This window comes from Eretmochelys imbricata, chromosome 10 (assembly GCF_965152235.1).
Source record: "Eretmochelys imbricata isolate rEreImb1 chromosome 10, rEreImb1.hap1, whole genome shotgun sequence".
Lineage (NCBI taxonomy): Eukaryota > Metazoa > Chordata > Testudines > Cheloniidae > Eretmochelys > Eretmochelys imbricata.
In genome coordinates this window covers 80,919,436-80,934,111 of record NC_135581.1, presented here as the reverse complement: position 1 = coordinate 80,934,111, position 14,676 = coordinate 80,919,436, and the positions used below count along the sequence as shown (strand labels likewise).

Genomic DNA, 14,676 nt, shown 5'->3' with positions numbered 1-14,676 from the left:
GAAGCTACATCAACTTGCAACACCATAGGAAATCTCCATGAAGTTGGTCCAATAAACAATATTACGTCACCCACATTATCTCTCTGTGAAGTTAGACACCCACAGCGTCTCCTGAGGGCTTTGCATAAGAAATCTCAATCCTATGCAGAAAAGAGAGCAGTAGTCCTTGACCGAGACACTGTGGGATAGCTGCCCAGAACATACTCCTAAAGACACTTCACCAGTGTGGACACAACAATACAGTTGTGATGGCAGAACCATGTAGCCTGGTCAGGGCTGTAAACTAGGGTGATCAAACCCATTCAGTGGAGTGGGCTGAATTTCAGCTTTAAGTATGGTCCCTTGACCTGGGTATAAATTTAGGACTACATAAACGCCTTGGTCCCCAGCAGATGTCAATGGGAGGTTGGCACAGACTATGGTCTTTATCTAGTAACTGAACTTGTAATGCTATCTCTTCAGTACATTAGCAAGATACTATACTCCCTGCTAGGATCACTGCTGTATCTGTCCATTGGTGCTCTTCCTCCCCACTCCTCCTTTCTTCCCTGCAGCAACTCTGCAATTCTTATCCTCCTCTCATTCCCTTTATCAGATGATCAGCAACAAAGTAGTTAATGTAGATACATTAGGGAATTAACTTTAAAGCCTAAGATGGGGTGGGGGAGATGTCATTGTTTCAGACCGCATGCAGACTCAGGAAAACTCAGTATATTGATTTCTGCTGTTCACATTTGAGAAGTTCTTTCTTTAGCTATTAAAGCCAGAAACTTTCATTTTCAAAAAGTAAACACAGATTCTGCAGAACATGAATATTCCATGCAGGCCATCTAAACATGTCAAATGGGCTGGATCCATGTTTGACTTAGCTAGAACATTTCAGTTCATGAAAAATTAAGGAGTGCCCACAATGTTTAGGCCCTCTACATACAACTTTTACCCTGGGTTTTGTTAACAGAAACCTTGTTTGTGCATCCCCACCTGCCGTGCTAACCACATCTGTATCAATATGTTCTAGTAGCTCTCTCATAAAGATTCTCCATGACACAGAATGTCCAGAGGACATGGACAGTGGCATCAGGGGCCAGGCACGCTGGGTTATATTACTGCAGAGCTGGGATGAAGGATAGGCCAAACCAATTATGTGAACATGGTTATTGGGTCCTGCTCATGTTGCAAAACAATATGTTGAAGTGGTTACTGGGTGACAACTCTGTGAGAGTCTAGGCCTCAAGCAGGGGCAAGACACAGAGCCAACCAACCATGGTTACTAATCATGACCGCAAGATGACAACTGATGACAAGTAGGCACATCCCTAAGTCTGCACATAGCCTCATTAAAGGCAGTAGGGATCCATTCACAGAGTCAGCTGTGGGCTCAGGACTCTAGTTTTAGTCATATTTCATGTGTGGCCAGTGTTTAGAGCCAACCATGTCAGTAACTGACCACAAAAACTTGGTTAAACGTTCTCCTGTGGACAGGCCTGTTGGGTCTTTCAAACAGTTAGTTGGGCCCCAACGCTCTTGGAGGTAGGCATTTTTTCCCTATTTTAAATATGGAAAACTGAGACACAAAAGGGTGAAGTGACTTGCCCAAAGTCTTGCAAGAGATGGGAGTGGATCCAAAAATTCTGTCATTCACCCCAGTGCCATCCCTTGTGCATTTCCCACTTTCATTTACTCACGAAGACTTGAGTTGCAGATTTTGCAGTTCCCATGCCATTATCAGCCATCATGAGGTAACACCATAATGAACTCAAATCCTTGCCTACAAAATACTTGAGAGGTGGTTTTATTTTTTAAGTCTTTTAAACAGCAAAGGGCTGTGTGTTGAGGGGACACTATCCCTTGCTAGGCATAAATCTGATCAACCTACCCTGTCACACATCTGTCTACAATGTCCACTCAATTTATCATCTTTGAGCTATCCACCGTCCACAAAAAATACTCCATGGACTTGTAAAAATTAGACAAAATCTTACCAGCAGCTTAACACTTAAGCACCCCTCCAATAACAAAGAGGGAGGTCCTGAAGACAGAGGGGGGAGAACTCCAGTAAGGAAATAGTTCTTGCTTTTAAATGTCCAAATTATGCCTTTTCTCCCCTACCATTAAGTTCTACAAATATCTTGACATTACAAGTGAGGACAGTCTACTTATTACATTCACTGGTCCCTTTTGAGGAGCGTGCCAGTAGCTTGTTCAGAGCAGTGAAATAGGTTCTCTCATTTGTATTAGCTGCCAACTACCAATGGCTCAAGATTGTCAAATGGCTCTCTCTCCCATTGTTCAGCACATTTGACAACTGAAACAAATGCTTTCGGGCAGAATGGATATAAAAGGTGTTGATGAGGCATGGACATTGCTCAGAGCAAACACAGTGTATTAATCTAGAATGTGTTGTAACAGCCTGTTTCTACCAGCCAGGTATAAACACTTCCGAAGTGAAAACTAGACAAGAATGGGGACAGTGCGTTTTATATACTCTCACACAAACAAGACACCACTGAGAACTGGAGGAGACTGGTGCGCTGAATGCTCTACTTAAATTCAGATACAAAATGACATATCCCATGCTATGAAACATCATTTAGCAATGAAGCATGCCTGTGCGAATTACATTCCTGTGAGTTTCCCACTCCACAGGGAGCATCCAGCATTACTTAATTTAGAGAAGACAAGATAACTGATTTTTTTTTTTATTACATCTAAAGATTTCTACATAAACAGGTAACATTCAATAGGTAAACAATTTTTTCCAATGCATGTAATAAATATTTTCACTTGGTACTTTTATACAAACTGACATTGGTCTACTATACATTTTTAAAAGCCATTTTACTGGTTTGGCATGCCGTATGGAAACGAAGAGAAATTTTAAGGCAATGAATCACAGATTTAAATTCACGGAATTAATGGTAACTTGTTAATATCCTGCTTATATACATTTCCCCTTTGTTAATTAAAACAACTAACAGCAGCGCTTTCTGGGACCACCAGCTATTCTCCCTTGTTAGAAATCTAAGCTCTGTTTAAAACGAAAAGAAAAACAAACACATTGATCAAACAAAATCCTTTCTGAATACATATTAAAATGTGCTTTACAACCCTGAAATGTCAATGCAGTGAAGGATTTTCTGTGATATGCTCTCCCCGCAGTTCTTCGCTTTAAATGAGAAGGCAGCTCCAAGCCAGTTCAATAAAAATCTACAAGCCATCCCACCCCTGAGAGGGTTCTTGAATCCTTGCCCTGAAGGGTAACGAACAGGTGTAGAATTGCTACAATGCCTATATGAATGAAAGCGCTAGGAAATATTTTAAACGCTCAGTATGTTAAATTTTAGCATAGTTCAGATTTTGTTTTGTGTGGTTTTGTTTTTTTAAAAGAATGCATCCAATAATGCCCACAAGTGATTCAAAACCACTTCAGCCCTGCTACTGAAACAACAGCTATTTACTCAGATCTGTGTGTATAGACACATACACACATGCAGTAATATACGTAACAGACAGACACGCACGCCCCTGCCCCCTTTTTGTGGAAGAATTTGAGGACAAAGGAAACAATTGGTACCCCACAGCTACGGGTTACACAGATTCAGTAATGTACAGTCAGGTTAGCAGTACTGCAAACCAGCCAAAAGCAGGAGTTACTTTACGGCATGTTTAATAAATATGCAACGAGTGATTTTTTTTTTTTAAAAACTAAATCATAAGGAATTCCTGGAGAATTCAGACAGACTTCTGCTCAGTAATGTTAACTGTAGTCAGATACAAAGTTCCGGCAAGTTATCAATCTTACAAAACCTCAGAGAATGAAACAAATAGTCACAAAACATACAGAATGAATACCACATAGGAGAATCAAAGAGCATTTGCTGTCCTATGTGAAACAATGAGATTAAAACATGAAGCTGAACTGAAAAGCCTTTCTGCTCTTATTTACTGGTTTGGGGGATCATAGGCTGACCTTGGCTTTTGGAAGGTAAGCTAAGGATGAAAGATTCCCAACTCTTTTACAATATATTCGCCACATTCAGTTCTCTAGGGTTGCCAAGGTTTTAATCAAACTTTTAATTTTGTTTTTAAAAGCAGGTTTTCAGCTCACCTTCAACACAGCAGAATCAGTATGAACACTGCCACCACTCAGATGTAAAATAGTCATGAACTCCCCAGAATTTCATTCTTTAATTTTCATTTTATTAGGTTTTATAAGGTGGGGCCACATCTGCTCTCAGTTACACTGGTGCGAGTCTGGAGGAATCAGTCACTTCAGATTTATACTAGGTATTACAGTGAAGCATCTGCTCTTTAATTACCAATTTAATAACCCAATGGATTTGCTAGACTAAAATTTATAAACTAGTTATATTCCTAATGAAGGTTTAAAAACCTCCATCTCAGACTGAATTTAAAAATGAAGTATTTCCTGTTTTCTCCTTCTATTTATTTATTTGAAACGGACATTTAATAAATTATAAAAGGGGTGTAAGGTGAAATATATCTAAATCAGCCAGATATGTATGGAATACACATGCATGGGAAAAACTATTTAACTCACTTTTAACTCACACACACTGATCTATAAATACATATATACACACACATTTACATATAAACACAAACAGTTTGTTTTCAAAATTCAAGTCAACTATTCAGTGGCAGAGGGATGCTGTAAAAACTCTAAAAACAATTTTGATGCCACATATTCATGTGAACCTGTCAATTTACCATTCAACTGATCTTACAGCAATGCCTAATTCTACTTGGATTAAAGTAAGTAATTTTTTTTTAAATCAATGCAAAGTTTAAAGAGACAACTTTATATGCAAAAGGTGGCCCTTGTCAATGCTTGAACTAGCTGATATCAACTGTTTGGGACATAAACATTCAGACAAGAATCTGCTAATTGTGGTATTCCTTCCTATCCTTCCTGATAAGCTTGTTACCTGCACTTTCAACTAGCTAAAAAAATATTTTTCACACCAGAGGACATATTCACTCTCTCTGGTGAGGACTTTGGGACACAATAGAATCACCTCCCTGCTCCATCCCCCAACTCTTATTTTAAAGAATCTCCTGAAAAACTGCCTTCCATCTATTTACATGTTTCTCTATTTAATAAGAATGGATCAGTCCAAATGATCCATCAGTTCTAAAAAAGACTTTCCTATGTCATGCATTCTTTAAAAAAAAAAAAAAAAAAAAAAAAAAAGTAATAGGAATTGGAGAACATGTATGGCTCACACAGTTCAATAAAAGCATACTTAAAAACAGGGAATCACTCAAAATAACTAGGAGGCCAAAAAGAGAAAAATCCAATTTGGAACCACTAACAGATTTCTACAGACAGACATTTCAATACAGTTAAGTGAGTGGGCTATGGTTTGGGTGCTGTTTTTGTTTAGTTGGTTTTTTAAGCTTAATGTCTAACATTCAATGTTAACTTAATTTTGATGCATCTGAAGTCAAAAGACGATGTATCACTACCACTGACAGCAGCACAAACCATGCAACAGTGCATTCTAAACCATACTTCCTTCTCTTTGTTTGACAGGCTTGTTTTTAGCAGAAATTTAATCTATTGTGGCCAAAAGTAGGTATTCACTGACGGAGCCATTTTGGCCCCAATTCAGTAAGCTACTTAAGCACACTGCTCACTTTAAAGCACATGAGTCATTCCACACCTTAAAATTTAACACACGTTTAAGTACCTTGTTGATTGGGACCGCAATTATTTAAAGGATTAATACTGGAGGTTAGAAATAAAAATCTAGAGTGACAGTGTGTCAGTGCTTTTATATGGGGCTAGATTCTATGAAACTGTCCTGTCTCAAAACAATACCTCAGCTTGAGAGTGTATGGAGTCTGGCCCATAAGAGTAACTGACACACTAATGAGCTTGCAACATGTTTGATGAAAGAGCTGGAACTCCACATGCCAACTGAATATACAGTCATATAGAATCAGAAATGACATTTAAAACACACTCCCATATCCTGCACTACAGAGGGTATGCGGTGGAATAGTACAAGTAGGGTATATATCACTTTAAGCGTAGTAAATCTGTGCTGAAAAGGGGTTAAGAGGAATTCAGTTCTACCATCAATTGTAAATGGCGTTTCCAAAAGAAAAAACCTCCTGCAACGTAGAAATTCCTTTCCTTTTTCATTAACATTACTGTGAAGAAAATAATGCCATGTGTGTCCAAACTAAAGTAAGTAAATCACTGGACAAATGCATACGTGTAAAATCTTCAGCATCCAGAAAAATGAACTGAAGTTTCTCTCTTTTTTTTTCTTTTTTCTTTTTTTTTGTACTTTTCTTTTTGTTTTGTTTTACCAGTCAGGCCATCTTAGGTTTATATACAAAAGTAAAACTGAAAATATAGTTTTGTTCTCTGTACACGTCTTAAGCTTTTCTTTCCTAAAAAAGGAAAAAAAACACCTTGTCTACGTTTCTAAATAGAGTAAGATAAAACCAAGCACAAAGATCTCTTTTTCTGACAAGTCCATTTAGTCCAAGAATTAGTCCAATGAAATAATGTCCGGTATGCCAAAGATAGATGCCGTGTCTGTGCTGCTTCTATTTGCAACTGGATGGCCATGATTCTCTCGCAAGCTGTTGGAGGACACAAGACTGCTGTTACTGCCACTATTGCTACCATTAGTGGCTGGGAGAGTACTGCTTCCTCCTGCATTCAACTGATCGAGAAACATCTGGGATGAAGCGTATGGGAAAAAACGAGGGTGCAAGAGTTCTGGATCATCTGACGCAGAAACTGCCGCCGCTGCAGCAGCAAGAAGGGAAGTGTTGTAATGCTGTGAAAAAAGACAACGTTGTAAAGTTACACTTCTGATTCCACAGGTTTTCTTCACAGCGGCACAAACGAGGTAGAAAGTATCTGTGTATTCTAAGCTTCCGGAATTCTAGAAACTGACAACCATTTGTCTACTCTGTGTTGTCCAAGTGTTACTTTGTAAGACAATTTGTAAAAGCAAGTGAACTGAAGACCTTGGTTTCTAAAGCCAGAAGAAAACTGGAAACAAAATTAGTACTGGTTTCAAAGTAGCAGCCATGTTAGTCTGTATCCACAAAAAGAAAAGGAGGACTTGTGGCACCTTAGAAACTAACAAATTCATCTGAGCATAAGCTTTCGTGAGCTACAGCTCACTTCATCGGATGCATTCAATGAAGTGAGCTGTAGCTCACGAAAGCTTATGCTCAAATAAATGAGTTAGTCTCTTAAGTGCCACAAGTCCTCCTTTTTTTAAAATTAGTTTGCTCCTACTGGATAGTAAGCAATCTCTCTCAATTTCAAACCATAATGAGATACTATTGGGATGGTGAGAAGCAGTGTACTTTCCCTTTCTTACCCCTCCCCCACAAAAAACCCCACCTATTGGCAAGAAACTACTCATACTTGAATGGAATCTTTTGGCCAAAATTGAGAGACACAAGCCACCCACTACTGTGACATTAGAGCCAGATACTTATTTTTACAGTCGGAAGACCTCTCTTACTGCACTCAAGAAACAGATACAGGAATAGTCTGCTTAAAATCAGTAGGTAGCGATCACGGATTCCAGTAGTACCATTCTTTTTTTTAGCCTACAGGCGAGCCCCAAAAGAAGTGAGCTTTCAGCTTTAAAATGACATTAACGAGAAATACTAGTTGCCGATGATCCTTTTTAAATTTAAAATAATTTAAAAGTAATTTGCATTTTGCTCTTTCTGCCAGTGGTTTCTAGTTTGCATTTCTCCTCACAATGAAAGCAGACTGCTCAGGTTCAATTCCTGCTATACATATACTAGTGCAATGATGCAATATTTGCCAGGCAAACTAAAGGGCAATGATTATTTCAGAAGAATTTCCATTCCTATTTTATTATTTCAGAAAAATTTCTCTTAGCATTCAAGTTTTGTAAAGCCTTTTTTACAAAAACCTATACACTGGCTCAATTTCTGACTCTCTTGAATCCCTTTAGAAGTGATTTACTTAAAACTAACTTATGCTGCATTACTCATTTTTCTACAACTTACCTGATTGTCTCCTGATAGGAAAGGGAAGAAATCTAATCCTGTGGAAAGTCAAAATAAAAAGGTTTTCAGTTTCTCAAGAGAACGTTGCCCTTCCCGCCCCCAAAATCAAATAATTTAACCAAAGTATGATGTGGATGATCATGAAATTTAACTTTTAGTTATACCTAGACAGTGAAGTACCGTGTGTAGGAGAGATTAAGTGTTTTTATCCCTTCAGATAAGAGTTAACCTGAGTTAAGCATAGAATTATCTTCTCTGAGCCCCAAAATAATATTTTGTATGACTGGACCACTAATCAATTGTACATTTACACTGCTTCACAATAGCGTGAACTTTTTAAGTTCAATTCAAAGCAGTAAGAAGCCTAACCTTGTAAATCATAAGGCATAGGTGTCATGTGGAATGGATGCCTGTAGTCCTGAATAAGTGATGTATTCATGTAACTTGTGTCAACAGCAGGAAGACTTGGGGTTCTTGAAACGGGAGATGCTTGATGGGGTAGGTTTAAAATGCTGCAAAGGAAAGAACGTTTTTCACACTTTGTAAACATGTTTGATTTAAATATTAACCAACAGTTTGAAGAGTGCAAATTCCTGCTTGCGGAAAAAACAAAACCCAAAATACCAACACATGCATCATACAGAGCTTTAAAAACCAAAGTTAGTCCTGAAGAAATCATTCAAAATGTGGCATGCATTACAGTAAAAGCACATGTCGCTCTGGCAAAAGACATATCCCTGACACCAGAGGGGACAGCCCCCGCCAAATTTCAAAGTCTTGTTCCAAAGCATAACGGTCTAGAACTTTAACAAATAACAGTTGTAAGAAATTTTTTTTACAACTTGGGGCGGGGGGGAGACAACACATTTTTCCTCTAATCTTGCTCTCAGAAATGGCTGAATCATTTGCACAGAAACATAAACCAACAGACATCTGCATGGAAAATTTCAGCCCACATGGTTACATTTTGTCAAAGTTATAAAGATATGAAAACAGGTCTTATAACGGAAAGTGTTAGGCAACTTTAACTTTAGTCAGAGGTAGCACTGCCTATATTAAAAAAAGAATGAATAGCCATCACGAGTCAGGACAAAAGGACCTGAAGATTTAAGAGTTGTTTGTGTGTATATATGTGTATATACACACACACACACACACACACACACACACACACCCCTCTTAAATTATATATGTGTACACACACACACACACACACAGTTAAAAGCCTGCATAACATCCCAACAATTATTTCTATATGCTACACAGGGCATTTCCTATGGAGCAACAGCCAAGGAGATCTTAACAAGACTCACATCATCACTGAGCGGCTTTAGTACTGGGATAATAATCAGAACAATGGCACAATCCCTTTGTATAGACCCAGAGTTTTCATCCATGAATGTTTTGCCAGTTCTGCTCTATTAACAGCATCGCTATTTATTTATAGCTGGTTATTCTGGTATTCTATACTGCTGCTTTGCTGGTGGTAGTCTTTGGCAAAAACAGACAATACACCCACACCACACTATGTCAGTTTCTCATACTGCTGTTGTTCTCAGTTGTGTACTTTGTTTCCACAATTCTCTACTAGCACAGATTAATTTCCAAACCTCTCAAAATATTTGTTTCTTCAACTATACTAGCCTCAAGACCTTTTTCAATGGTTTCCTTTTTTGTCATAGGTCAGTTACAAAAATGGTTTCATCATTGTACTGTGTTTTGTAGTAAAACCCATAAAGTTCAGCCTGTGAAGTTGCAGCAAGACAAATCTTCACTTCTGCTAGCAGACCACCATCTTTTTAACTCCCAGTCTTTCTGTGAGTTATGAGTTACTGAGATCAAGCCATAGTTTGTGGTATCAAGTTCTGTTGTAATAAACTCAGGACAGACTTTGAATAGTGAACTTCCAAGGTGCAATTAAATTTCACTTGATATTTGTTTTCACCATTGCGTGTCGTGAACATATTTTCATCTTAACTAAAAATACTGCCCACTTTATTCTTACCCCTTATTATTTAGTGGTGATGCAGGAGAAATGGAAGGACAGCTCCTCTTGGCAGACGGTACCTCCTCCTCCTCATCTGAGGAGCTGTCTATGGTTAGATCAATCACTTCTACTTTCTTATTTTTATTTGATTGCTGGTGAGAAGACACTTGATGATCCAAGGAAGAACTTATGCATCCTACAAAGATTTAAGAAACACGCTAATTATTCAAGCCATAATTTATATTGTACATGCATTACAACGAAGACAAGCGTCACTTGGTTAAATTAAAATTATACATGCTTGCCATAAATAAAGCTTAGAAGCCAACAAAAGTGGAAAGAAAACCAGATTAAAAAGCATTAACAAAGCTTCAGAAATACAGACAGGCTCACATGGATGTTAATGTTACTCAAACATCTTACTTCAGTTTCATCAATAAAAAGCTACAGCTACACAAAGGGAACGGGCATGTTCCGTTGCTCATAGAATTGTAGTACTCTTTTAGAAACAAACCCACATTTTAATATTTTAAACAATGTGGGTTAACAATACGAGATTTAGTTTGTACCTTCAAAAATTTAAGACTTACCATCAACTCCATTATAAGACGCAGTTACTTCTTGAACCTCCTTTTTGGATCTCATGGGAGCCCATGACCCGTCCTCCTTAAACTGAATTTCGTCACAGTCTGTGCAGTACTTCAAGATTTCCATAAACAACCTGTGAAGCAAAAACCTTAATATCCATCTTCAAAAAATAAAAAGGAAATGGAGAAAAACTTTAAATTAGATTAAATTAAGGTAAATTAGAACCATTCTTTTGAAAGGATTAGTCCTATTTGAGAATTTCAGGCATTTCTCTCTCCTCGGTACAAGTTCTTAACAAGGAAACTGAAATGTTAAAATATTACTTAAAATAACCTGCACATTCACTTAATGATACAGTAGAATCTCGACTGTCCAAACCTCAATGTGTTGAGCTCCTTGTTGTCCAAAACAGGTTCGTGCCCCACTATGTATATTACGATGAAAATTCCCCTATTTATCCAAATTTAGTCAATGACTTCCCTGACATTTAGATAATCAAGAATATAATGTATTTTCTAGGAATCCAAACATTTGGGTAACTCAAATGGACTCTAGTACATTGCATCAAGAAATGATGCACAAATCGGTAAGTAAGTACATTGATCTCAAGGCAAAACAGTGAGGAACAATCACTGCTCATAACTGCACACCCCAATTTGCCACCGTAACCATCAGTTGCTTGTTTCCCTTAAGATTCCTTCCACTATGGATGGAGTAATGTTAACAAAAAAATTAAACACAAAGCTTCCTTAAACTGACTGTGAACACAGCTGGCCTAACCACGTACGAAGATGTCTGAGGGGCAGCCATTTCTGAAGCAGGCTCTCAGAAATTATTCCCTCTGTAAAGTGGACAGGGCCACTAAGTAAAATGAACAAAATCCCTCCAAAGAGGAGGCCAGAGGGCAGACAATACTACTCTAAGGAATGAATTTCCTACTGACTGTGCAATTAGCTCTTATTTCTGTAAAATAATATTCTATGTTGATCCCTACTGCCGAGGGATAAAATCTAGAGGAAGGATTAGGAGAGAGGCTAGTTAAAATAGCATAATCACCTTGATATATCTTCTTTACCAACAGAGCTATGGATATTAGCTTTTTGGTGACTCAAGTGTATCAATCCATAGAGATTCACTTTGGGAAATACGTTTCAACCTGGGAAAGAGTGATCCTTCCCGGTAATTAAAATTAAGCTTTTTCTCTCGAACAGAACCACATGATAATTTCCTCATTCCCCCCAGGACACACACACTGCTTTTGGAGAAGCAAATTCCTGCCCAGGTAGATTGGGATCTGAAGAACTAATGCTGAGCACTGAATCCATATGTTGCAGGTGTGCACAGAAGCTGGTGTTTGCTTTCAGTGAGGTTTTTAGGTTCTTTGGGGCGTTTTTTAGTTAGTAGCATCAGGGAAATAAACACATGTAACAACTCCAAATGTAGAATGTGCAAAAAATTTAGATAGGAATGTCTTCTTATAAACTATTCCCAGACACGGTACATCACAATTACAAATTATGCACTGTATTTTGCTCCAAATGTTACTTACCCATCAATAATGAGGTGTTCATAGGGAGCCTTCTTGTCACAAACAGGACAAACCCAAGTAGGTTTCTTCTCATTCATCTGAATGTACAGAGTGGCATCAAAACACTGCAGATGTGAACAAGTCAGGGCCCTGCATGGGATAGTTAGCCGCATTTTCCCAAGCTTTAGGAGGAGAAAAAAAAAAAAAGGTTGCCTCTTTTGAAAAACAAACGTTCATCTGTTTTAACCACGAAGATGCAACTGTGCTAGAGTTCAGTTTCTAAACATTAAGTATTTCAGGAAATACAAGTTCTGATTATTATATTCAAGTCACACACCTTTGCTCTGTCTTTTCTGTGTACCGATAGCATCAATAACAAGTGCTACTACAGATAGATTTTTTGTAAACAAAGTTCAGACATGGGAAATGGAAGACCATTTCATTTTTATACTCCTGGCCCAAAATGCAAAGTCAATTTACCTTTAGTGTTTTAGACTAATAAATATGAAAAATAATTATTCTCCCTCACTGGTGTACTGGAAGCTACAGCTAATTTGCCATCCACTACCACCACACCTAGTCTCTTTCAGCACTACAGAGTATCTACATAGTGTGGAAGACTATATAAGAGATGACGAGGTTCACTCCCAGCCTTGAGACAGGAAGTGTCTTTTTATTCTGTGTTTGTTCAGCACCCAGCACAATGTGGCTCTGCTCCATCACTGGGGATCCCAGCCAACACCATCCTCCAAATCAACAACTGCCGACCTGAAGTATGTCCAAAATGGAAAAATCTACTCCAAAAGAACAGTGTCTAAGCAATGTAGATGATCACACTCACACAGCATACTACAGGAAGAGAGAGCGCTCAGCCTAAGATTTAGACAAGAAAAATCTTGACAAAGAAAACACAGTCCAAAACCAATCTAGGGCCTAAAAATATTCCAGGCTCTCCCATTTAAGTAAGATACCTAATGGAACAGTTTGCAGGATGTTTCAGAAGCTACATGGTCATGTACACTCCTAAGAGGCAATACAGGACTAGAGCCACAGGGTGGCACTCGCTCTCAAAACATCAGCGAAGCTAAAAACACCAACAAAAGAGAACAAAGGCTCTGCTTGCAGTGAACTACTTCCTTCCCAAAGCTTCTCCACAGCAACCTTTAAGCAGCGTGAAATACCTGCTTCCATTCTCAGCAACATTCATCCATACAGTAGTTTCTAACGCATATCTTTATCTTGTTTATTTTTCTTCCCTCTGGCTTTCAATCACTAACACAAGTCACCTACAGATGGGAGGGGAGTCATACATCTCCCAGGGGAATATGCAGTAATGGTAGTATAGAGGTCAGTCAGCAGGAGGTGCTATGCATGCCATGCGTTTGGCAACCCTTCCCCCAATACCCATGACCAAGCATATTATTTCTTTCACACAGTACTAGTCCCCCTGATCCATGTCTGTTCTAAATTCATATCTCCCAGATGGTAGGTCAATGGCTCATTTGTCTTTTGGACACAGTACAATTCATCAACTACAATCAGTATCATGATTAAGCATGTTGGAAACAGAAGACCTTTTGTTTTCCAGAACCTGGATGCTTAAATATGATGCAAACTAAAAACAATAGCAGCAGCAGAGCAGTGACACAAAACTCCCCAGGAAAAAACAGGTTAACGAGTACTGTAACCAGCTTTGCGGTGTAGGACGTTGAACTCATTCTTAAATACATGACGCCAAATAATGCAATGCCACACACATCAAGAAATAGAAGTTTTCTTCTCATAATACCATTACCACATTACACACACAATTTCTGAGTACTAGTTAAGACTTAATAGAATACCTAAATACAGTGTGTGCAATGTGGACAAGAAATGATGGTCTCATTTCCCAGCTTTGCATGAAAACTTATTGGGTTAGATCCTTCAGTTTGGCCAAGCTGTGTTCATGTTACTAAGGTAAAAGATGCAGAAGGGAGGGAAACTTAGATCATCTTTACACATAAAGGAACAATACAGGGTTCAAGTCCAATACTTCTGGCTGCACTCTCACATCATTTAGCCTAATACATTGTAAATGCATATAATAGAGTTATCTTCACAATAAAAAGAAAAACTAAAAAAAAAAGAGGAAGTTTAGAATTTGCAGAAAATTGTAGAACCACAATAGTTGTCAGATTGGGGGGGAGGGGTGTGTGAAATTCATGTCAATTATTTACTCCTTTCCTCAAGGCTGGGGTTATTTCTGGAAACACACACATGGTCTTTCAAACTTCCTCATGCAAACTGTCCTATCAGCAGCCTCTTTGTTGCTGAATCCTGGGTCAGCTCCTTCCAGGTCCTTGCTTGAATTTCACAAAGTTGGGGTAGGGCTTATTTGCAAAAGCAGCTTACAAGGAAATTCAGAACATATTCAGAGGTGATTTTTCAGCCTCTTAGAACCTTTATATTTTTCTCCTCTCAAATTTGGGGCCCAGCCTTGCAACCTTTATTCATGCATGTAGTCCCATTTATTCCCTTAGAACTACTT

General features: G+C 38.4%; 1 protein-coding gene across 1 annotated transcript in view; it reads right to left on the bottom strand.

Moving 5' to 3' along the window:
- Nucleotides 1–5,193: 5,193 nt before the first annotated feature.
- PIAS1 (protein inhibitor of activated STAT 1) overlaps nt 5,194–14,676 on the bottom strand; it is a 90,926-nt gene continuing 81,443 nt past the window's right edge. Inside the window, exons 9-14 of the mRNA XM_077827790.1 lie at nt 12,168–12,328; nt 10,621–10,751; nt 10,049–10,226; nt 8,413–8,555; nt 8,044–8,081; nt 5,194–6,821 (exon numbers count right to left, since the gene is read on the bottom strand). Coding sequence (XP_077683916.1) covers nt 6,528–6,821; nt 8,044–8,081; nt 8,413–8,555; nt 10,049–10,226; nt 10,621–10,751; nt 12,168–12,328 — 945 coding nt within the window. The 3' untranslated portion in view covers nt 5,194–6,527. The remainder of the gene's footprint in view (nt 6,822–8,043; nt 8,082–8,412; nt 8,556–10,048; nt 10,227–10,620; nt 10,752–12,167; nt 12,329–14,676) is intronic.